We start from the raw sequence: 26,276 nt of genomic DNA, 5'->3' as shown, positions 1-26,276 counted from the left end.
AAGAAAGAAACAAAGGGCTTTGAGGCCTTCAGTCTGGGGGATGGAGGTGCATTGTGAATGGATGTCCATAGTAAAGATGAGATAGTCGTTTTCAGGGAACTGGAAGTTGTTGAAGTGAGAGAGGGCAGATGAAGTGTCCCGGATGTAGGTGGGGGAAGGACTGGGCCAGGGGTCCAAAACGGAGCCAAGGTAAGGGAATACTAATTTATTGGGTCACAAGCACATGGAAATGATGGGTTTGTGGATCTTGGGTAGGAAGTAGAGCTAGGCATGATAACAAATCACTCAACATGACAGCCAACCATTAATTTAAACTTGTGAGGTATTTCAAACGTTCATCTCATTGCAATCTCCCATTAACAAATGCCATCATTTGATATTAAAGTTTCTTTGATCTAGCCAATTTCCATTCCTGTTGGTCTAGTGTGGTTCAGGATGCAAAGAATATTAAGACAGGACTTCCCATAGACCAAGTGGACTGAATAGGTCTTGATTACTAAAGGGAATCATATTTCTAAAGAAGAGTCAACAATCTAAAATGCTGCCTTTATTTTTTTTTCTCTATCCCCTGTTAGAGCGAAGGGCTGTACTGACAGGATTCAGGAACCCTGACAGATGAGGGATATTAAGGCTCTGGCCAAGGGAAAGGCTGCTGGGATCAAGTGAATGCCTCGAATACAAGGGATGTAGCTGTGTACTTAAGGGGGAAATCAAAAGGGCAAAAATTCTCATTAGATATCTCAGAAGCATAAAGGAGAATCCGAAGTTCTTTCATGTATATTTGAATCACGGAGTAGCTAGGGACAGAAGCACCCCCTTTAAGGATTAAAAATTTCTCGTCTGTATATCCCGTGGAAAAGGTGTCGGAAGCTAGGGAATTTGGGAACAGGTGTCGTGAAACATTTTGACGTTATGAAAGTAAAAATTTTGCCAATATTAAGGTAGAGAAAGATGGATAAAGCCTCAGGCCCTGAACAAGTGTATCTAGGGTGTGTGGAAGGCAAGGGAAGAAATAGCTGCAGCCCAGGTAGAGTTTTTGTATCTTCTTTTGCCACGGGCGAAGTACCAGGAGTCTGGCTAATGTAGTGCTTTTATTTAAGAAGTGCTGCAAGGAAAAACCAGGGCACTACAGGCCTATGAGCCTAACATCAGTGGTAGGAATGTCACTGGGAGAGAGAATCTATCGGAATCTGGAAAGGCAGGGAGTGATTGGTGGTGTATTGTGATGGACAGTCGACAAAGTTATTAAAGAGATCTATAATTTTCCCAGGGTGAGAATGGCCAATACCAGAGCACAGCTGTTTAAGGTGAGTGGAGGAAAGTATAGGGGAGACATCAGAGGTATGTATTTTATATGCACAGAGAGTGGTGGGTGTCTGGTATACAAGGGTTGGTCATGGAAACTACAATAGGGGCATTCAAAACTCTCTTCAATCTGCACACGGATGCAAGAAAAATAGAGGGTTATAGGTGTAAAGGAAGGAAGGGTTAGATTGTTTACACAGATTAGCACAACATCATGGTCTTAGGGCCCAGACTGTGCTGTGATATTCTATGTTCTAATAGGAACTGGATTAAATGGGGAAATGAGCCAAGGTAATGGTGGATGGAATTAACTCAGGCAAGAGCAAATTGATGCACTTTGGGAAGTTAAACCAGGGCAAGACTTTCAAAGTGGCCAGAGCCCTGGGGAGCCATATCACAGCAGTTGAACTTTGAAGTTGGTGAAGCTGCATCTGGAATACTACGAACAGTTCCTCTCACCATACAAGGAGAATGTGGTTAAACCAGAACGGGTGCAGAAAAGATTCACAAGGATGTGGCCGCATCTGGAGAACTTAAATTATAAGGAGAATCTAGATGGGTTGGGACATTATTTTCAGAAGGCTGAGGGGTGGTGCTCATTAAATTGTGGAAAAAGTGGGTAGTATTTTTCCCTGTGCCAAGGAATGACTGGGGGGGATTGGGTTTAACATGAGAGGGGAAGCAGTACCTGAGAAATGATTTTTTTTCTCAGAGGGTAGTGGATATATGGAACAAGCTGCTAGAAGCAGTAGATATGGATAGAATTAGAGGAAATCCCAAAAATCTGAATACCAGAAATCTGGACCGCCCAAGAATACAGACGTTCAAACTTTTTAAATTTAGCAGCAACAAAAGACCACGCTTAAAATCTATCACAAAGAAATTCATTTGTATACATTATTTTTCTTTCACAATGTTCATTTTTAAACATAATTTTAAGCATAACACACTTTTTTTGTTGTGAAAATAACTATGTTTACATTTTTGTCAAGCATTGGATTTTATTTAAAACTGCTCATTTTCATAAACCCTGTATTTGCTCGTATATAAACTATCACAATTTACCTGTTCGTTTCTTCTTTATTCCCCCTAAAATTTGAATTTTAAAAGTACTGCCCAAGAATCTGGAAAAGCTGAAAATCCACACTGACCCAATCCCCCAGCAGTCTGGATTTTAGGACTGTCCAATGTTTGAAAGACAGTTGGACAGGTACACAGGTAGGACAGGCTTAGAGGAACATGGGCCAAATGCAGGCAGGAAGATACTTTGCTCAGCTTGGTTGAGTTGGGCTGAAGGACCTGTTTCTGTGCTTGACAGCTTGACGACTCCATGTGCTGAAAGTGCTCTCCATCCTTGTGCTCCAGCTGAAACTCCTGGTTGCCAGACATTTTAGTTCCTTCCACTATTTCCACATAGTCCTGTCCGTCCTCAGGCTTATAGCCAGGGTGAGATCAAATGCAAACGTGAAGAGCATGATTTCACATTCTACCTGGGTAGCCTCAAACCCAATGGTGTGAACAATAAATTTCAGGTTAAACCCCCACCCACCCCCATACCAATCTAGTTCCACTGTTTCCATCAGTCCTTTCATTCTTTACCCTTCCTTAATTTCCTAACCCGGTCCAGTTCTTGCTCCAGGGGACTCCTCCTTGACCTGCCTGCCCATTCCACCTCTCCCACCTTCATTTGTCCGGTACCCTATCACTCCTTGACCTCTCCCCAATTCCTCCCCTCTGCTTTCTGCTTCCTTTCTCCCTTTTCAACCTGAACATGGAAGAAGGGCCCCAACCCAAAACTTAAATTGCCCATTGCTCTCTCTGGATGATGCCTGACTTGCTGAGCTCCCTCCAGTTTCTCTTTGTTTGTACAAACATCTGCAGTTTCATTCTGAGTCAAATCCAGTAGGTAAGCAAGGCCAGGGCAGGGAGCGAAGAAGATCTCAGAAGATAAACGGCATTTATTTTAAAACAAGACGCCTGACAGGTAAGGCAGATGAACTCTCGGCATAACTGGCATGTTGGATTATGGTATGGCAGCTCTTTTGAAAATATAGTTGAGGCAACGCAAGCAATGGCAGCTCAATGTTCTGGAGTACTTTCTTCTCATCTGCATTTCTTTCTTTGGCTTGGCTTCGCGGACGAAGATTTATGGAGGGGGTAAAAAGTCCACGTCAGCTGCAGGCTCGTTTGTGGCTGACAAGTCCGATGCGGGACAGGCAGACACGATTGCAGCGGTTGCAAGGGAAAATTGGTTGGTTGGGGTTGGGTGTTGGGTTTTTCCTCCTTTGCCTTTTGTTCGTGAGGTGGGCTCTGCGGTCTTCTTCAAAGGAGGTTGCTGCCCGCCAAACTGTGAGGCGCCAAGATGCACGGTTTGAGGCGTTATCAGCCCACTGGCGGTGGTCAATGTGGCAGGCACCAAGAGATTTCTTTAGGCAGTCCTTGTACCTTTTCTTTGGTGCACCTCTGTCACGGTGGCCAGTGGAGAGCTCGCCATATAACAGGATCTTGGGAAGGCGATGGTCCTCCATTCTGGAGATGTGACCCATCCAGCGCAGCTGGATCTTCAGCAGCGTGGACTCGATGCTGTCGACCTCTGCCATCTCGAGTACTTCGACGTTAGGGGTGTAAGCGCTCCAATGGATGTTGAGGATGGAGCGGAGACAACGCTGGTGGAAGCGTTCTAGGAGCCGTAGGTGGTGCCGGTAGATGACCCATGATTCGGAGCCGAACAGGAGTGTGGGTATGACAACGGCTCTGTATACGCTTATCTTTGTGAGGTTTTTCAGTTGGTTGTTTTTCCAGACTCTTTTGTGTAGTCTTCCAAAGGCGCTATTTGCCTTGGCGAGTCTGTTGTCTATCTCATTGTCGATCCTTGCATCTGATGAAATGGTGCAGCGAGATAGGTAAACTGGTTGACCGTTTTGAGTTTTGTGTGCCCGATGGAGATGTGGGGGGGCTGGTAGTCATGGTGGGGAGCTGGCTGATGGAGGACCTCAGTTTTCTTCAGGCTGACTTCCAGGCCAAACATTTTGGCAGTTTCCGCAAAGCAGGACGTCAAGCGCTGAAGAGCTGGCTCTGAATGGGCAACTAAAGCGGCATCATCTGCAAAGAGTAGTTCACGGACAAGTTTCTCTTGTGTCTTGGTGTGAGCTTGCAGGCGCCTCAGATTGAAGAGACTGCCATCCGTGCGGTACCGGATGTAAACAGCGTCTTCATTGTTGGGGTCTTTCATGGCTTGGTTCAGCATCATGCTGAAGAAGATTGAAAAGAGGGTTGGTGCGAGAACACAGCCTTGCTTCACGCCATTGTTAATGGAGAAGGGTTCAGAGAGCTCATTGCTGTATCTGACCCGACCTTGTTGGTTTTCGTGCAGTTGGATAATCATGTTGAGGAACTTTGGGGGACATCCGATGCGCTCTAGTATTTGCCAAAGCCCTTTCCTGCTCACGGTGTCGAAGGCTTTGGTGAGGTCAACAAAGGTGATGTAGAGTCCTTTGTTTTGTTCTCTGCACTTTTCTTGGAGCTGTCTGAGGGCAAAGACCATGTCAGTGGTTCCTCTGTTTGCGCGAAAGCCGCACTGTGATTCTGGGAGAATATTCTCGGCGACACTAGGTATTATTCTATTTAGTAGAATCCTAGCGAAGATTTTGCCTGCAATGGAGAGCAACGTGATTCCCCTGTAGTTTGAGCAGTCTGATTTCTCGCCTTTGTTTTTGTACAGGGTGATGATGGTGGCATCACGAAGATCCTGAGGCAGTTTACCTTGGTCCCAACAAAGCTTGAAAAACTCATGCAGTTTGGCATGCAGAGTTTTGCCGCCAGCCTTCCAGACTTCTGGGGGGATTCCATCCATACCTGCTGCTTTGCCACTTTTCAGTTGTTCGATTGCCTTATATGTCTCATCCAGGGTGGGAACCTCATCCGGGAGATCCAAAATGAGTGGTGGACTAGCCTCGCCAAACGAACACAGCTCAGTGCGGACATTGGCGACTTCAGGGGTTTCTACGAGGCTCTAAAGGCTGTGTACGGCCCCTCACCCCAAGTCCAAAGCCCGCTGCGCAGCTCAGACGGCAAAGTCCTCCTCAGCGACAAGATCTCCATCCTCAACCGATGGTCAGAACACTTCCAATCTCTTTTCAGTGCCAACCGCTCAGTCCAAGATTCCGCCCTGCTCCAGCTCCCTCATCTGCATTTAGAGATATGGGAAATGGGCGAGGTCTTGAGTAAATACTTCTTGCCTGTAGCTGAATACAAGTTCAGAGAACCGCGACATCCTGATGCACATCAGCATTACAAACGAAGTGGGGTCGGTGGTACTGATAGACATAAGGATGGATAAATCCCAGAGTCTTAACCAAATGTACCCCAGGACATTGTGGGAAAATAGGGAAGACATTTATGGGATAGACATGTCTATCTTTGTTCACCACAGGTGAGATGCCAAAGTTTGGAGGATGATTGTGCTTTAGGTCAAGAAGAGGTGCAAGCAAAAGGCCAATGAGTCTAACAAAGTTATTAGGATTCTGAAAGATTGGTTGTCATTTGAAAGGCAAGGTGTGATCACTGAGAGTCAGCAGGGCTTTGTTTGTTGGAAATCATGTCTCTCGAATTTTAATCGAGTTTTCTTGAAGAGGAGAGCAAGTGGATTAATTGGGGGCAGGACGTTGTCTACATTCGTTTCAGCAAGATAGGCTGATCCAGCAAGTTAGAGCACATGGATCCAAGATGAGTAAGTCAATCAGTGACAAAATTAGCTTGGAGGCAGAAGTTGGTAAGGGAAGATTGTTTTTCCAGATTGGAGGCCTGTGATCAGTGGTGTGCTGCAGGGAATGGTGTTGGGTCTCCTATTATTTGTAAAATATATTGATGATTTGGATGATGGTGCCATGGTCATCAAGGTTACTAATGACACCAAAATTGGTACTATAGTGGACAATGAAGAAGGTTGTTACAAAAGGAGGTTGATTAACTGTGAAAGTAGTTAAAGGAAGGGCAAATGGAATTTAATTCAGACAAGTGTGAAGTATTTGGGGAAGTTAAACCAGGGTGGAACATGAATGGCAGGGCCCTGGCTAACCTTGTGGAACAGGGGGAGCTGGGAGTACAAGCACATAGATCCTTGAAATAGTTGAGACGTGGGAGGAGTCACGTGATGGAGTAGTGGCCGGACGGTGAACTCCAGCCCTCTCCAGAAAAGTCGGGAAAAACAAAGGAAAACACAAAGGCACAGAAATAAAAGTTACAGAAAAGTGAGTATAAAGGTGGAAAGAAGATGGCGACAAAAAAAGAAAAATCGAAAGCAACGGTAAGAAGAGAGGAAGAGAAGACAAAGGAGGAAAAAGGTGAAGGCCTTACCTGTCCAAAGAGGCCCGCTGCGGAGAGAGAAACCCGCTCCCTCAGGTCGGTAAATAATGGACTACAAAAATGGCTCACAGAGCCGAGTAAAAGTGCGCAACCGCGCATGCGCGATGCGAATGAAAAAAAACACACCGACGGGAGGGGGGACCAGCTGGGGAGTCGATCTCCACAGCCGGCAACGACAGCTGCAGAACACCTGCAGCAAGAAGAGACCACAGAAGACAATAGAAACAAGAAAGAAGAGAAGGAAAGGGCAACAAAGAAACAACAGATGGTCAACCCAGAGGAAGAAGAAGAGGAAGAGTATGGTGAAATAGAAGAAGAAAAGAAAGGCAAGGTAAAGGATATACTTGCTCTTATTAAAGGATACATGGAGTCATTTAAAGAATGGCAAACACAGGAATTTAAGGATTTAAGAAAAAGAATAAACAACACAGAAGAGAAAATAAATAAAATGGAGATGACCTTAACAGAAATGGGAAAGAAAATGGACAAGATGGAAGAGCGGGCAGTAGCAGCAGAAATGGAGGTAGAAGACTTAAAAAAGAAATTGGAGAAATCTAATAAAAAAACTAAAGAAACACAAGAACTACTAGCTCAAAAAATAGATACAATGGAAAACCATAACAGAAGAAATAACATAAAGATAGTGGGCCTTAAGGAAGATGAAGAAGGCAAGAATATGAGGGAGTTTATAAAAGAGTGGATCCCTAAGACCCTAGGATGTCCAGAACTACAGCAAGAAATGGAAATAGAAAGGGCACATAGAGTATTGGCCTCTAAACCACAACCACAACAAAAACCAAGATCTATTGTAGTAAAATTCCTAAGATATACTACAAGAGAAAAGGTACTGGAGAAGACAATGGAAAAAGTAAGAGAGGGCAACAAACCACTGGAGTACAAAGGGCAAAAAATCTTCATTTATCCAGATATAAGTTTTGAACTCCTAAAGAAGAGAAAAGAGTTCAATACAGCAAAGGCGATTTTATGGAAGAAAGGGTATAAATTTATACTAAAGCATCCAGCGGTATTGAAAATATTTATTCCAGGACAACAAAACAGACTATTCTCGGATCCAGAAGAAGCACGAAAATTTGCAGAACAATTACAAAAATAGACTGAGGGAGGAAGACGGGTAATGAGAGTTAAAATGATCACGATTGATATGTATGTGGGTAAAGACAAAAATAGACTGAGGGAGGAAGACGGGTAATGAGAGTAAAAATGATCACGATTGATATGTATGCGGGTAAAGAGGTATAAGAGTGAATAGAGACAATGAGCATACATGAATGTATCTGTACTTAGAGGAAAATATAGATAGTATAGACAAGAATTAATAAGGGAAGGTAATGGAATAGAGAGAATAAGGAGGGAATTAAAAGAGTGACCTTTGTGACATATGAAAAGTGAAATCTTTTCTGGGGGAGGCGGGGTGGGGGGAAATAGCGGTCACTGCAAAATCAGTTGACGCTTGCGAGTGGATTCGCAAATCCAAATGGAGAGGGGAGATGTGGTTGTCCGACAAGGGATAAAGGACAACTCAGGAGGTGAAGGGGAGATTGGGGATAAATAAGATAGAAATAGGAGAATAAGGAAAATGTTGGATGTTGTAGGAATGTTGTCTTATAAAGAGTTGAAAATAAGAAAACAGAAATGGAAAAGGAGGAAAGGTAATGATGGAAAAACGGAAAGAGAAGATAAACAAAATATAAAAGGGCTACGCTGAACTATATGTCTTTAAATATTAATGGAATACATAACCAAATTAAAAGGAAGAAACTTAATTTAAATGAATAAATGTATTCCATTAGAAAAAATAACATATAGGTTAAGAAATAATATTGAAATATTCGAACAAGTATAGGAGCCTTACATTAAATACAATAGCGAAAACCTACCGGGGACAAACATTACCTAAGTTGATGGAAGGAGAAGGAAAGAAAAGAATGGACTCAGTAGAATTTCTGGTGTAATTTTGTTGAAGGACAACATTGTCTGACTGGCTTAATGCAACCTAGATTGTATACCTAAAATGGATGAGAGGGGGGGGTGGGGGGGTGCTTTGGGAGGAAAGGGGGGGGGGGGAGAAAAAGTCACTGTATATGTGTGAAAAAGAAATAGTGTATATCATGGCTAATGTGATTTATGGTGTGAAAAATAAAAAATTAAAAAAATTAAAAAAAAAGAAATAGTTGAGACGTCATGTTACAATCATGAAAACTTTGTTGGACTGAACTTTGAGTATTGTGCGCAGTTCTGGTTGCCACACATGATCAAACTAGGGAGAGTGCAGAAAAGACTCACAACAATGTTTGCCAGGAGTGGAGGACTTGAGTTAGAAGGAAATTGGATAGGCTGGGACTGTTTTCACTCCAGTGAAGGGTGACCTTACAGAGGTTTATACAATTTTGATGGGCATAGGTAATGACAACTTTTTTTACCATGAAAGGGAGTCCAAAAATTTCAGGTGTGAGGGGAAAGATTTAAAGGGGATCTGAGGGATAAGTTCTTTTCACAGAGGGAGGTGGCCTCATGGAACAAGCTGCCAGAGGAAGCAGTAGTGGACAAGAAAAACTCCAGAGGGTTATTAACTCGGCCTGCCACATCACAGGCACCAGACTACGCCATCAAGAACATATACATGCGGCAGTGTCTTAAAAAAGCAGCCTCTATCTGCAAAGGCCCCCACCACCCTCTTCACTCTGCTACCATCGGGAAAAAGGTGCAGGAGCCTAAAGACGAGCACTCAGCGGCACAAGGACAGCTTCTTCCCCGCTGCCATCAGATTCCTGAATAATCAATGAACTAAAGACATTGCTCTGTGATGCTGCCTCAAAACACCAAATTTCATGACTTGTTCAAGTCAATAAATTCTGATTCTGGTGAATACAATTACATCATTTAAAAGCCATTTTTACAGGCAAGGATGAGAGGGATAGGGGCCCAAAAGCAGGCAAGTGGGAACAGCTCAGATGGATATCTTGCATTGGTTATAATTTTACACATCAATTATATTCAAAATAGGAGCATTTAAAAAGATACAATTTGATTCTTTCTGATTTGTGTTTTCGATGTAATGGTCAGAAAGGTACGTTTTTACATTCAGTATGGTCTTGTGATAAGGTTAAACCTTTTTGGTCTCATGTTAAGGATTGTTTACAGAATATTTTGAAAATAAAACTTTCTTTAGATTCAAAATTTTTTAAAATTGGTGATACAAGTGCAATTTGTTTGATATATAAATTGGATAAATTTCAAATAGCTTTTCTGAGACTGGCATTAGCAGTGGCAAGGAAATGTATAGCAAGTTCGTGGAAAGATCAGATAGAACTTAGTTTGCAGAGATGGCATTCAGAATTAAGGTCCTGTATTCCGTGGGAGAAGATAACATAAGTTGACAGATAAATATTACATTTTTGGGAAGGTTTGGAGCCCATATTTGGATTATTTTCATTGGAAAATTTGAAGATTGTGATCTGGATGTAGTGAGGTTTCCTTATTCCACAATGTATTGATTTTTGTTTTGGTTTACTCCTCTTTTCTTTCTATTTTAGGGGTTAATTGAGGTATGTGGGGTAAGAGATGGGAGGAGGAGGGTATATTATTGTAAGGGTTAGGAGTGGATATAAGGTTTTTTTTTAATATTAAACCATGTTAAATTTAAGGATATAGTTATATTATTATATTATTGATGTAATCATAGTTGCTAATATTTTAAATAAAATATTTTTAAAAAGTATTAATGCATTGGTATCAAAGGCCAGTTTCAGTATTGCACAACTCTATGCATCTACAGTACTACAGAAGGCTGCCAAGGCCAAGTTGCTGAATATTTATAAGGGATAGGTTTCTAAAACATCAAGGAGGCGTAGGAAGAATGCAAGAATGTGTCAAAGAATCAGTCATGATCATCTTAACTGGTGCAGCAAGCTACATGGGCCAAATGATCTACTCTGTTCTTGTGTGTATACAAGGAACAAGCAGAATCTCTCTATTTGCATAATGTTGATTTCATATGTACTGATTAATAATCACCTTCTGAGAAGATGGCAACATTGTTGATCCCTTGATCCTCGTCCTTCAAGTCCTTCAGAAAGTCTCCAACATTCATCAAGAGTGGCTTCACAATAAACTGACATCTCTCTTTTCTGGAGGGGAGTATGATGGAGATTACCGTAAACCCACTCTTATATTCAACAGTCACCTCTAGAAAATAATGGAAAAATTAAGTTGTCAATTGCCTTTATGTTATAATAAACAGAACAATACAGCGCAGTACAGGCCCTTCAGCCCTCAATGTTGTGTGACCCATATATTCCTTCCTAAAAAAAAAGTACTAAACCCTCCCTACCCCATAACCCTCTATTTTTATTTCATCCATGTGTCTGTCTAAGAGCCTCTTAAATGTCCCAATGTTTAAGCCTCCATCACTATCCCCGGAAAGGCTTCCAGGTGCCTACAACCCTTTGTGTAAAGAAACTTACCCCGATGTCTCCCCTAAACTTCCCTCCCTTCACTTTGTACGTATGTCCTCTGGTGTTTGCTGATCCTGCCCTACGAAACAGGTGCTGGCTGTCCACCCTATCTATACCTCTCATAATCTTGTAGACCTCTATCAAGCCTCCTCTCATCCTTCTACGCTCCAAAGAGAAAAGTCCCACTTCTGCTAACCTTGCCTCATAAGAGTTGTTTTCCAATCCAGGGAACATCCAGGGAAATCTCCTCTGCACCCTCTCCATAGCTTCCATATCCTTCCTATAATGAGGTGAACAGAACTGAACACAATACTCCAAGTGTAGTCTCAACAGAGACTTGTAGAGTTCCAATATGACCCCTTGAACTCAATCCCCCTATTAATGATGCCCAAAATTCCATAGGCCTTCTTAACTATGCTATCAACCTGTGCGGCAACCTTGAGGGATGTATGGATTTGAACCTCAAGGTCCCTCGGTTCATTCACACTCTTAAGTAAATGTAGATGACACTTTCCTTATTCTAATATACCCTAATTTCAAAGTATATCTTCCAAAGTGTGAGCTGTGATAACCCAAATTTAGATCTCTTTAATCCAATAAATCAAACTCTGTGGCTGTTTCTTTATGTAGTTTTAATTTGTTGTAAGAACAGATAAACATTTTGCATAGATTCGCCACAAGACTTTCATAACGCTGAATAACAAAGCATTTACTGCATAAAAATAAAGAGATACAAAAAATTAAAGAGATACAAAAATTTAAAGAAAAATTTCTCATGCTCACACTTCCTCTACATCTCATAGAATAATGAGCAAGCAGTTAGTTTGGGCGGGTATTATGACATATTACATCACAGTCACTATGGTAACACTACAAACAATAGCCCTCTTAAAGAGACAGGCACAAATACACCCACATAATTAAATAACCTACTAACCCCATACATCTTTAGAAATCCTGAGCACCCAGAAGAAAAAACTCCTTATAGACAGCAGTGGATTTGAACCCAAATTGCTGGCACTGTAATAACGTTACACTAACCACTATGCCACTGTGGCACGGGACCTGGCAGATGGAGACTGGGAGCAGTTGTTGGAGGGGAAATCAACATCAGTCAAGTGGGAGGCTTTCAAATGCTAAATAGTAAGGGACCCTACTCATGTAAGGGAAAGAAGTAAAGGTGGTAACCTTGGTTAAGGAAGTATGCTGCGGTTAGATCAGGGAAAAGAACAAAGGGTGTACCAGGTATGGGCTGTCAGTATTGAACGAGTCCCTTGAGCTTTATAGGGGACATACGAGAAAACAAAGAAATTAGGAAGCCAAAAAAAGATAGGAATTGATCTTGGCAAATAGGATGAAGGAGAATCCCAACACCTTTCATAAATATATTAGAAGTGAAGGGATCCAAAGAAAGAGTAGGTAATTTCAGATGCCAAAGGAGCAATCCATGCACTGACCAAGGGGATGTGAGGTGGTGAATAAATACTTCTCATCACAACTTGCTGGGAGAAGAATGTGGAAACTGGAGATTTAAGGAAAGGCTACCTCGAGCACATCTGTATCGGAAGAAAAAAGTATTAGAAATATTTAAAATACATCAGGTGGATATCTAAATTCTACCTGAAAAGATCAGATTCTGAAGGAAGCAAGAGCAGAGAATGCTGATGGAGATCTTTGCGTCTTTGTCAGCCATAGGTAACGTACCAGAGGATTGGAAGATAGCTAATGTTGTGACTTTCTTCAATAGGGTCGGCAAGGAATGACAGAAAACTTTGCATCAGTGGCAGGAATATTACAAAGAAAATTCTGAGGGAAAGGATTCATGTTCACTCGAAATGGCAGGGACTGCTCAAGGGGCGTGCAGGGAAGATCACATCTCAAAAATCTGATGGAGATTCTTTGAAGAGAAAATTGATGAAGGCCGCATGTCACATGTCATTTAAATGGCCTTTATCAAGGTTTTATCAAGCTGATCTGAAAGGTTAAGGCATAATTGATAAGAAGCATGTTGACAAACGGGATCCAAAATTGTCTTGATGAAGAGGCTGAGGTGAGTCGTAGATTAAACCTGCAATAAGTGGTGTACCACAGGGATTGGTACCAGGAATTTTGATTGGAATATGCATCAACTTCAATGACTATATAGATGGTCTAATTAGTAGATTTGCAAATGACATTAAAATTATGGAATCTTAGATAACAATGATGGTTATCTAACGATTCAGCTGACCATAGATCACCTGGAAAGTTGGATGGAGCTGTGAGCCACAGAACTTTAGACAGATGTAATGTAATGAACTTTGAGAATTCAAATTCCAGAAGGACAAATTGAGTAAATGGCAGGGAGCTTAGCAGTGCTAACAGACAGTCAGTCCTTGGTGTGCAAGTCCACAAGTAACTGGAAGTGGCAGCAAAGGCAGACAGTGCAGTGAATAAGTTCTTTTGTTATGCTTGCCTTTATGGGCATCATGCTACACAAAACATTAATAGGCACATCTCTATTTGCTAATCACACACTATCCCAAGGGTGAGGGAGTGCAGAAGAGATTCACTACAAATTGGATGCAGTTATCAAGAGTTTGGCTAGGCAGTGTTTATTCTCAGTAGAACGCAAGAGGCTGAGGAGAAACATGGAGGTTTACAGAATTATGAGGGACATGAATAGCAGAATCTTTTTTCAGGGCAGGGGAACCCAGAACTAGAGGGCACAGGTTTAAGGTGAAATTTAAAGAAGGGCTATTATCTGAAACAAGATATCAGAGGATATCATGGTGGAAAATACAATTATAATAATTAAAAGGCATTTGGACATGTTCTTGGATAGGAAAGGTGCACAGAGAGATATAGGGTCACTTCAAAATGGGAAGATAATTCAATTTATATAAGTTCTGTAAGTTATTATCTATCTTAATACCAAAAGATTTTATCCCATTAAATTGAGAGTCTCTTTTAACATGATTATAATTCCCACCTGTAAGTGGCATAACTTTGTTTTTATCCAAATTAACTTTATAGCCCAAGAAAGTCCTAAAAAATTCCAATTTAGACAGCAATTTTTGTAATGAATTCGCTGGATCTGTCAGATATATCAGAACATCATCAGCAAATAGATTGATTTTATGTTCTTCCTGGTTAACCCTGAAGCCTTTTATGTCTGGATCTTGGCGGAAAGATTTTGCTAATGGTTCGATAGCTGGGTCGAAAAGGGCTGGAGATAATGGGCAACCTTGTCTATTAGATCTGGACAATGGGAACACTGATGAGATTTGACCATTAGTGATTACTTTTGCTTTAGGCTCATAATGTAGAGCTTTAACCCAACTAATAAATATCTCTCCTAGTCCAAATTTTCCCAAAACTTTAAATAAATAGTCCTATTCCAGTCTGTTGAAAACTTTTTCTGCATCTAGGGCCAAAGCGACACTCAATTCATCTCTTGTTTGTGCCAGTTGAATAATACTGAGCAGTCTGCTAACATTGTCTGCAGACTGCCTCTTCTCTGTGAAACCTGTCTGATCTACATTTGTTAATTTAGGCAATATATTGTCAGAGCTTGACCACTGATCTTATAATCCATATTCAATAATTATATGGGCCTATAACATGACAGTTTCAATGGGTCCCTATCTTTTTTGGGAATCACTCTAATAATTGCTTTGGAGAAGGACTCCAGGAGAGTACATGTTGCCACCGGTTGATCTAGTACCTCCATAAATAGAGGTATCAATAAATCTTTAAATTCTTTATAAAATTCAGGTGGGAACCCTTCTTCTCCTGGGGATTTATTAACGTAAAAATAACAATGCTTCCCCTATCTCAACTTGATTAAAGGGAGCATTTAAACCCCCCCCCCCATGTTCTTCTCGATTCAAATTTGGAAGATCCAATTGTGAAAGGAAACTCTCTTTTATTCAAATCCTCCACTGATTGAGATTCATATAAATTCATATAAAATTGTTTAAAAGCTTCATTTATGTCCTTTGATTTATAGAAGATCCTGCCCATGTTTAACTTAATTGCATTTATTGTCCTCGGGGCTTGCTCTAGATTTGAACTGCCAAGAGAGGACTTTGTGGGCTCTTTCCCCTAGCTCATAGTACCTTTGCTTAGATTTTATCATTTTTCCATTCTATATGTATTTATTGTATTATACTTGAGCTTCTTATTCATTAGTCTTCTATGTTTTTCCACAGAGCCTTTGTTGAAGTTTCTTTTCTAAAATTGTGATCGCCTTTTCCAATTCGTCCACCTCCCTTGTATATTATTTTTTTAACCCTAGAGGCAAAGTTAGTCCCACAGAATATATTAATTTGATTCCAAATAAAATTACAAAAATCTAGCCTTTTCAACAGCAAAACATTAAAGTGTCGTTTCTTGCTTATCTGGCGTATACAAGAGGTGAATAGTTTGATAAAAGCCCCGCTTTGTATTCATAGGAATCTATGATCCTACTCTTTAATTGAGCTGAAGTCAAAAATAAATCTATCCTTGAGGAGGAGTCATGTTGCCTCGAATAGAAGGAATAATCCCTCTCCCCAGATGAAGCCTCCTCCAGATGTCCATTAAATTCAGCTCCCCCATTAACCCCAGAACAGCTTTAGCTCTTTTTATCTTTTTCTCCTGATCTATCTAGAACTGGATCCAAACAACAGTTAAAGTTTCTGCCCACTAGAATGTCTTCATAGGAGTCAGCCAATCTTAAAAAGTTGTCTCTAATAAACTTATTGTCATTTGTATTGGGCGCACACAAGTTCATCGGGGTCCAAGGTTCCGAATATATCTGCCAGTGCGCCAGAACATACCTACCTGCTGGATCCATCACGTCTTGCAGTACTAATATTGACACTCTCCCTTTGCTTTTGAATTAAAAGTGGATCCAATGACCTGGCCAACCCACCCTCTCTTTAATTTCAGATGTTCAGATTCCGTTAAATGGGCCTCCTGTAGGAAGGCCAGGTCAGCACCTAACTATAATTACCTTTATTTAGCGGTATGCCACAGAGTCAATAGTCCATACCTCTGGATATCAGACTCATCACCAAACTACTCTATCATGTACCCATCTCTTCAATTACTCATACAATTGCACACTCTTCAGCTGATCCAGGAGCATTCAGCTTTTCAACTTACATGTTTTCTTTTCTCTTCCCATTTCCATATTCCCTCTCAATCTTCTGAAAAGCCACTTTGATATGCAATACTAATCCTCAGGAATGAAGCATGTGCAAACAGTGTGAAGAATATCATTGAAATGCAGGCACCAGTGATACTTCCAAAACAACTGGACCTAGTGTCCTGCAGCACAGATTTGCCCTGTTGGTGATCCTTGCAATGAACACAGATAGATTCAAGATTCCTTCATAACCTTCATTCCTCATCAGATCAGTAATGAGTGAGGCTTTGGTGGGGCAGTCTTCAGCAGTGAGTGAGGGGCGGCCTTTGGATTGATATCTTGGATCGGTGTTAAGAGTAGGTAAATGGAGTCAGCTAGGGCAATGGATTGCTCCAGTTGCAGGATGTGGGAAATCTGGACAGCACAATTGTCTCTGAGGACTACACCTGCAAAAAATGCATCCAGCTCCAGCTCCTGACAGGCTGGGTTAGGGAATTGGAGCTGGAGCTGGATGAACTCTGGAGCAACTGGGAGGCAAAGAGGGTGACAAAGTGTTTCAGGGAGACAGATACCCCCAAAGGTCAGGAGGCAGGGAGCTGGGTAACTGTCAGGAGAGGGAAGGGGAATAGACAGAGGGAGCAGAGCACATTTACGGACATTCCCATCAACAATAAGCATAATGTTTTGGATAATGTTGGTGGGGACGACCTACCAGGGACATGTTGTAGTGGTTACGTCTCTGGTACTGAGACTAGACCCTCAGATCAGAAAGGAAGGAGGGAAAAGAGGAGAGCAATAGTGATAGGGGATTTGATAGGGGAACAGATTAGAGGTTCTGTCAGAGAGATTGAGAATCCTGGATGGTCTGTTGCCTCCTTGGTGCCAAGGGTCGGCGATATCTCAGATCGAGGTCTTGATATTCTCAGAAGGGAGGATGAGCATCCAGATGAAGTGGTCCATGTAGGGACCAACGACATGGGTAGGAAGGATGACGAGGTCCTGCAAAGAGAGTTTAGGGAGTTAGGTGCAAAGTTGAAGGACAGGACCACCAGGGTTGCGATCTCAGGAGTGTGAACCATGCCAGTGCTAGTGAGGCTAGAAGTAGGAAGTTGTCGCAGCTAAATATTTGGCTGAAGAGATGGTGCAGGAGGGAGGGCCTCATGTTTCTGGACAATTCCAGGGAAGGTGGGACCTGAAATGCATTGCACCTGAATTGGAGGGGGACTAGCATGCTGCTCCGGGGGTTTTAAACTAGATTGGTAAGTGGATGGGAACCAGGGTGTTAGAGTAGATAGTGAGGTGGAGGAGGATAAAGATCATGTGAGGACTGCATGTACAGACAGGAATCAAAGGGATGTATGTGATAGAAATGTTCTCATGAGTATTTATTTCAAGGCAGACGAGCTTAGGGCATGGATTGGCATGAGGGATTACAGCAATATTGCTATTAATGAGACTTGGCTGCAGGAGGGGCAGGACTGGCAGCTCAATGTTCCAGGGTTCCATTGTTTCAGATGTTATAGAAGGGCAGGGATGAAAGGGGGAGGAGTAGCATTTCTAGTCAGGGAAAATATCACAGCTGTGCTTAAAGAGAACAACCCAGAGGGGGCAGTGAACTGGGATTCACTGGTAGTGTGCTGTGCTGATGGTTGGCTCTGCTTCCTGTTTCTGTCGTCACCTGCTCACATGTAACCCTTGTAACCCGCCTAAACCCAAAATTCTTCCGAAGACTACTGGGAACCCTACCATAGTTATAAGCTAATAAAAGTGTTCGTACTCCATCCGGTTGAGAGAGCTTTTATTTGCGCTACAGAGTGCTTGTCTATAGGGGCCATATGGGGGTGGGGGGGGGTGGGGGATGAGGAATGGGAAAGGCGCGACCACACTGATAGGGTTGTAATTAAAGACTCCCCAATAGTCAGAAAAAATTGGAGGAGCAAATCTGTTAATAGATAGCAGACAAATGTAAGAAACAGAAAGTTGCGATAGGAGGAGATTTTAACTTTCCACATATTGACTGAGACTCCCATCCTGTGAAAGGCCTGGATGGCTTGGAGTTTGTCAAATGTGTTCAGGAAAGATTTCTAAATCAATATATAGAGGTACCAATGAGAGAGGATGCAATACTTGATCTCCTAATAGGGAAGAAGACAGGTCAGGTGACAGAAATGTTGGTGAACATTTTGGGTCCGATGACCACAATGTCATTAGTTTCAAGTTAATTATGGATAAGGATAGGTCTGGTCCTTGAGATGAGATTCTAAATTGGAGAAAGGCCAATTTTGTGGAAAGGAGAAAGGATCTAGGAGTGGATTGGGATAAGTTGTTTTCTGGCAAAGTTGTGTGGAAGGCCTTAAAAGGCAAAATATTGAGAGTGCAGAGTTTGCATGTTCCTGTCAGGAATAGTTAACAGGCAGAGGAAGCCTTGCTTTTCAAGGGATATTGGCAATCTAGTTACGAAGAAGAGAGGTGTGTAGCAGGTATAAGCAACAAAGAGCAAATGAAGAGCTAGACGAGTATAGAAAATGTAAGAGAATAACCATATAACCATATACAGCACAGAACAGGCCAGTTTGGCCCTACTAGTCCATTCCGGAACAAATCCCCACCCTCCTAGTCCCACTGACCAGCACCTGGTCCATACCCCTCCAATCCTCTCCCCTCCATGTAATTATCCAGTCTTTCCTAAAATGTAAATAACGTCCCTGCTTCAACCCTCTGCTGGAAGCTTATTCCACATCCCAACCACCCTTTGCGTGAAGAAATTTCCCCTTGTGTTCCCCTTATAATTTTCCCCCTTCAATCTTAAACCATGGCCTCTGGTTTGAATATCCCCCACTCTTAATTGAAAAAGCCTATCCACATTGACTCTCTCTGTCCCTTTTAAAATCTTGAACACCTCCATCAAATCCCCCCTCAATCTTCTACGCTCCAGAGAAAAAAAGCCCCAGGCTGCTCATCCTTTCTCTGTAACTCAAACCCTGACATCCTGTCAACATTCTCGTGAACCTTCTCTGCACTCTCTCTATTTTGTTTATATCCTTCCTATAATTTGGTGACCAAAATTGCACACAGTACTCCAAATTTGGCCTCACCAATGCTTTGTACAATTTCATCATAACATCCCAACTCTTGAATCCAATACTCTGATTTATGAAGGCCAACATTCCAAATGCCTTCTTCACCACTCTATCTACCTGAGTATCAACTTTGAGGGTACTATTTACCATAACTCCTAAATCCCTTTGTTGCTCTGCACTCCTCAATTGTCTACCATTCAATGTATATGACGTATTTAGATTTGCCTTTCCAAAATGCAACACTTCACACTTATCTGTATTAAATTCCATCAGCCCACTCCTCTAGCTTTCCTATATCTCTTTTTAAGCTACAGTAATCTTCCTCACTGTCCACAATACCACCAATCTTCGTATCATCTGCAAACTTACTTATCCAATTCACCACCTCTTCATCCAGATCGTTAATATATATAACAAACAATATTGGACCCAGGACCAATCCCTGAGGAACTCCACTAGTCACCGGCCTCCAATTTGACAAACAATTTTCTACCAGTACTCTCTGACACCTCCCATCCAACCATTGCTGAATCCATTTCACTACTTCCTTATCTATACCTAATGCCTCCACCTTTTTTCATAACCTCCTGTGGTGAACTTTGTCAAAAGCTTTACTAAAGTCTAAATAGACAACATCTACAGCCTTCCCTTCATCAAACTTTTTTGTAATCCCCTCAAAAAACTCTATAAGGTTTGTTAAGCATGATCTACTCCTGACAAAACCATGCTGACTACTACCTATCAATTCTTGTTCTTCCAAATATTTGTTCTTCCAAATATATCAGAACACTTTCCATCAACTTACCCACCACAGACGTCAGACTCACAGGTCTATAATTTCCAGGCTTATATTTGGACGCTTTCTTAAACAGCGGAACAACATGAGCCACCCTTAAGAAAGAAATGAGGAAGTAAAAAAGACATGAGGTTGCTTTGGCAGATAATGTGAAGGTAAACGCGAAGGGTTTATACATGTATGTTAAGAGTAAAAGGATAATAAGGGACAAAATTGGTCCCCTAGAGGATCAGAGTGGTCAACTATGTGTGGAGCATCCCAAGATGGGCGAGATCTTAGACAATTTTTTTGCATCAGTATTTACTCAGGAAACTGGCATCATGTATAAGGAAGGGAAACAATCAGTAGTGGGATGGAACATATAGAGATTAAAGAGGAGGAGGTGCTTGCAAATAATGGCAGATAAATCCCCTGAGCCTGACATGATAATCCCTCTGATCTTGAGGGAGACAAATGTAGAAATTGCATGGGGCCTGGGAGAAAGATTTAAAATGCTCTTATCCATGGGGGAGGTGCCAGAGGATTGGAGAGTAGCTCAAGTTGTTCCATTGTTTAAAAAAGGCTCCAAAAGTAAACCAGGAAATGACAGACTATTGAGCCTGACGTCAGTAGTCGTTAAATTATTGGAGGGTGTTCTGAGAATCAGGTATAGACACTCAAGGGCTGATTAAGGATAGTCAGCATGGCTTTGTGCGTAGTAGGTTGTGTTGTTATGGAGGATTTAGACCAGCTTATGGTCTAAAGTTCCTCAACATGATTATCCAACTGCACGAAAACCAACAAGGTCGGGTCAGATACAGCAATGAGCTCTCTGAACCCTTCTCCATTAACAATGGCGTGAAGCAAGGCTGTGTTCTCGCACCAACCCTCTTTTCAATCTTCTTCAGCATGATGCTGAACCAAGCCATGAAAGATCCCAACAATGAAGACGCTGTTTACATCCGGTACTGCACGGATGGCAGTCTCTTCAATCTGAGGCTCCTGCAAGCTCACACCAAGACACAAGAGAAACTTGTCCGTGAACTACTCTTTGCAGACGATGCCGCTTTAGTTGCCCATTCAGAGCCAGCTCTTCAGCGCTTGACGTCCTGCTTTGCGGAAACTGCCAAAGTGTTTGGCCTGGAAGTCAGCCTGAAGAAAACTGAGGTCCTCCATCAGCCAGCTCCCCACCATGACTACCAGCCCCCCCACATCTCCATCGGGCACACAAAACTCAAAACGGTCAAACAGTTTACCTATCTCGGCTGCACCATTTCATCAGATGCAAGGATCGACAATGAGATAGACAACAGACTCGCCAAGGCAAATAGCGCCTTTGGAAGACTACACAAAAGAGTCTGGAAAAACAACCAACTGAAAAACCTCACAAAGATAAGCGTATACAGAGCCATTGTCATACCCACACTCCTGTTCGGCTCCGAATCATGGGTCCTCTACCGGCACCACCTACGGCTCCTAGAACGCTTCCACCAGCGTTGTCTCCGCTCCATCCTCAACATCCATTGGAGCGCTCACACCCCTAACGTCGAGGTACTCGAGATGGCAGAGGTCGACAGCATCGAGTCCACGCTGCTGAAGATCCAGCTGCGCTGGATGGGTCACGTCTCCAGAATGGAGGACCTTCGCCTTCCCAAGATCGTGTTATATGGCGAGCTCTCCACTGGCCACCGTTACAGAGGTGCACCAAAGAAAAGGTACAAGGACTGCCTAAAGAAATCTCTTGGTGCCTGCCACATTGACCACCGCCAGTGGGCTGATATCGCCTCAAACCGTGCATCTTGGCGCCTCACAGTTTGGCGGACAGCAACCTCCTTTGAAGAAGACCGCAGAGCCCACCTCACTGACAAAAGGCAAAGGAGGAAAAACCCAACACCCAACCCCAACCAACCAATTTTCCCCTGCAGCCGCTGCAACCGTGTCTGCCTGTCCCGCATCGGACTTGTCAGCCACAAACGAGCCTGCAGCTGACGTGGACTTTTACCCCCTCCATAAATCTTCGTCCGCGAAGCCAAGCCAAAGAGAGAAAAAGACCAGCTTATAACATAACATAACATAGCAATTACAGCACGGAATTATGCAAGAAGGGATGCAGTTGCATCAGAAGACATAATCTAATTTACACCATGAGGCCCAGAGATGCAGTTGTCTTTTGTTGGTCGCAGACTGTCAGGAGAGCTTGAAGATAATTAAATCATTTATTCAAAGAGATAAGCTAAGAGTAAACAATTTTTGGGTAATATAAGCCATGGTCCCACTGCTGAAGTTTGAGACTCTGAGAGGTGGCAACATCTCTCAGCAAGAACCTCTAGACTCCAACCAACGTCCCGGTCGGGGGAGGTGGAGAAGTTGCTACCGACGTCCAGACAACCCACTACAAGTGTGCGGTCGTTGCCTCTCTTTGGCAGTCGGGACCAGTCCAGGCGTTGATAAGTATAATTGGGAAGAGCTTGCATATTGTAGTTTGAATTCAGCTTTAGATTTAGTAATAAAGATTTGTATAAACTGAAGTGCTCTCGGTGTGTGTGTCTGTTTTCTTTCGGTAGCTCAAACACGGTGACCAATCTAAAACAAACAAAGTGAGAGGTACAAGTTTACCCAGCACCCAAGGGCTGATTAAGGATAGTCAGCGTGGCTTTGTGTGTGGTAGATTGTGTTTAACAAATCTTTTAGAGTTCTTTTTGAGGATGTTACCAAGAAAGTTGATAAAGGAAAGGCTGTGGATGTTGTCTACATGGACTTTAGTAAGGCCTTTGACAACATCCCACATGGGAGGTTAGTTCAGAAGGTTCAGACACTAGTATCCATGCAGAGGTTGTAAAGTAGATTTGAAATTGGCTGAATGGGAGAATACAGAGAGTGGTAGTGGATGATTCCTTCTCAGTCTGAAGGCCTGTGATTAGTGGCGGGCCTCAAGGATTGGTGCTGGGACCATTGTTGTTTGTTGTCTATATCCATGATCTGGATGATTATGTGGTAAATTGGATCAGCAAGTTTGCTGATGGCACTAAGATTGGAAGTATTGTGGACAGCAAGGAAGGTTTGCAAAGCTTGCAGAGGGATCTGGACCAATTGGAAAAATAGCAGATGGAATTTAATGCAGACAAGTGTTGCATTTTGGAAGGACAAACTAAGGTAGGACATACATTGTAAATGGAGGGCACTAAGGAGTGTGTGGAGGAACAAAAGGATCTTGGAATACAGATACATATTTCCTTGAAAGTGGCATCACAGGTAGTCAGGGTTGTGAAGACAGCTTTTGGCATCTTGGCCTTCATAAATCAAAGTTTTGAGTATTGGAGTTGGGATGTTATGACGAAGTTGTATAAGACATTGGTGAGGCCAAATTTGGAGTATTGTGTGCAGTTCTGGTCGCCAAAGTACAGAAAGGATATCAGTAAGACTGAAAGTGTGTAGAGAAGGTTTACTAGAATGTGGCCGGGTCTTCAGGAGTTGAATTACAGGGAAAGATTAAACAGGTTGGGGCTTTATTCCTTGCAGTGTAGAAGAATGGGGGGAGATTGGATAGAGGTTTACAAAATTATGAGGGGTATAGACAGAGTAAATGTGAGTAGGCTCTTTCCACTTAGATTGGGAGAGATAAATACGAGAGGACATGGCTTTTGGGTGAAAGGGGAAAGATTTAGGGAGAACTTATTCACTCAGGGAGTGTGAAATGAGCTGCCATCTGACATGGTAAATGAGGGCTCACTCATACATTTTAAAAATAAATTGGATAGATATATGGATGGGAGAGGTCTGGAGGGTTATGGAATGAGTGCAGGTCAATGGGACTAAATGAATGATGTTTCAGCACAGACTACAAGGGCAGAATGGTCTGTTATCTGTGCTGTACTTTTCTATGCCTCTATGGTTCTAACCATAAAACCAGAGAACATTACAGCACTGAAATAGGCGCCTCTAGTCTGTGCCAAACCATTTTTCTGCCAATATGAAGGCCAAGATGCCAAAAGCTCTATCTCCTGTGACACCACTTTCAGGGAATTATGTATCTGTATTCCCAGATCCTTCTGTTTACCAACATTCCTCAGTTCCCTACCATTTACTGTGTATGTCCTTTCTTGGTTTGTCCTTCCAAAATGCAATACCTCACACCTGTCTGCATTAAATTCCATCTGCCATTTGTCAGTCCAGATCCCTCTGCAAGCTTTGAAAACCTTCCTCGCTGTCCACAACTCCTCCAATCTTTTTTAATAACATTTTATTTATATTTAACAATCAACAATCATATTAAATAAAAAACATCAAGAGAACCCCTCCCTCCACCCATTCCCCTCAAAATAAGTCCAATTAAACAGAGAAAGAACAAAGAAAAAACAAAAAAAAAATCCCATTGTCAGTGAGTATAGTAAAACATGGAGACATGATAATACCTCAGCGTTAAAATCTTTAGAGAGCTCTACTGGTTAGCCAGTAGCGATCATAACCCTACATTGGCACAATTGAGGTACCTATATGCTCTAAATAAGACTGCCAGATTTTTAAGAAGGAACACCTCCAATCATAGTGTCATCTACATATTTACTGATCCAATTTACCACATTATCACCCAGATCATTCATATAGATGAGAAACAATAATGGTCCCAGCACTGATCCCTTAGATACAGGCCTCCAGTATGAGAAGCAAACATCCATGACTACTCACTGGCTTTTCCCGTCCAGCCTTCCTGATGAACCTCCCATGCGGGACCTTGTCAAAGGACTTACTAAAATCCATGTAGATAACATCCACAGCCTTTTCTTTATCAACTTTCCTGGTAACCTCCTCGAAAAACTCTACAAGATTGGTTAAACTTGACCTACCAAGCACAAAGCCACGTTGGCTATACAAATAATGGTATATTCAATCTTTAGAACATCTTCCAATCATTTACCTACTACTGACGTCAGGCTCAGTGGCCTATAATTTCCAGGTTTTCTTTTGGAGCCTTTTTAAACAAGGGAACAACGTGAGCTCCCCTCCAATCTTCTGGCACCTCACCCATAACAAAGAACATTTTAAGTTTTTCTGCCAGAGCCCATGCAATTTCTACCCTAGCATCCCTCTAGATTCGAGATATCTAGATTAGATATCTTGTCAACCCTGGAGATTTATCCACCTTTATTTACTTTAAGACAGCAAGCACATCCTCCTCTTTAATCTTTATGGGTTCCATAACCTCACTGCTTGTTTTCCTTACTTCCCAAGATTCTGTGCCAGTTTCCTGAGTGCAAAAATATCCATTTAAATCTCCCCATCTCTTTTGGCTCTGCACCTAGTCGACCACTCGTATCTTCAATCGCACCAATTTTGTCCCTAACTATCTTTTTGCTCTTAATATCTTTGGCTTGGCTTCGCGGACGAAGATTTATGGAGGGGGTAAAAAGTCCACGTCAGCTGCAGGCTCGTTTGTGGCTGACAAGTCCGATGCGGGACAGGCAGACACGATTGCAGCGGTTGCAGGGGAAAATTGGTTGGTTGGGGTTGGGTGTTGGGTTTTTCCTCCTTTGCCTTTTGTCAGTGAGGTAGGCTCTGCGGTCTTCTTCAAAGGAGGTTGCTGCCCGCCAAACTGTGAGGCGCCAAGATGCACGGTTTGAGGCGTTATCAGCCCACTGGCGGTGGTCAATGTGGCAGGCACCAAGAGATTTCTTTAGGCAGTCCTTGTACCTTTTCTTTGGTGCACCTCTGTCACGGTGGCCAGTGGAGAGCTCGCCATATAACACGATCTTGGGAAGGCGAAGGTCCTCCATTCTGGAGACGTGACCCATCCAGCGCAGCTGGATCTTCAGCAGCGTGGACTCGATGCTGTCGACCTCTGCCATATACCTGTTAGAGAATCCCTTAGGATTTACTTTCACATTATCTGTCAAAGATACCTCATGTCTTCTTTTAGCTCTCCTGATTTCTTTGAGGGTTTTCTTGCATCATTTATAGTCCTCATGTACCGCCTTTGCTCCATGTTGCCTATACCTGTTATACACCTTGCTCTTCTTCCGAGCCAGATCCCCAATATCCCTCAAAATCCAAGGTTCCCTCTCCCTGCTAACTTTGCATTTAACCCTAGCAGGACCATGCAAACCCTGTTCACTTTTGTAGGTCTCCCACTTACCTTCCACTCCCTTACCGGAAAACAAATGATCCCA

General features: G+C 42.5%; 1 protein-coding gene across 3 annotated transcripts in view; it reads right to left on the bottom strand.

Annotated features, from left to right (window-relative positions):
• LOC138758141 (calcium uniporter protein, mitochondrial-like) overlaps positions 1-26,276 on the bottom strand; it is a 143,572-nt gene that overhangs the window by 23,322 nt on the left and 93,974 nt on the right. For 2 of the 3 annotated variants that reach the window (XM_069926654.1, XM_069926655.1), the window contains exon 3: positions 10,705-10,875. In XM_069926654.1, coding sequence (XP_069782755.1) covers positions 10,705-10,875 — 171 coding nt within the window. Of the gene's footprint in view, positions 1-10,704; positions 10,876-11,340; positions 11,366-26,276 lie in introns of those variants that run through there. The other variant, XM_069926656.1, reaches the window with a different exon arrangement.

The sequence above is a fragment of the Narcine bancroftii genome, chromosome 3, assembly GCF_036971445.1.
Source record: "Narcine bancroftii isolate sNarBan1 chromosome 3, sNarBan1.hap1, whole genome shotgun sequence".
In the NCBI taxonomy this organism is placed as follows: Eukaryota; Metazoa; Chordata; class Chondrichthyes; order Torpediniformes; family Narcinidae; genus Narcine; species Narcine bancroftii.
This window is presented reverse-complemented; position numbering and strand designations above follow the sequence as displayed.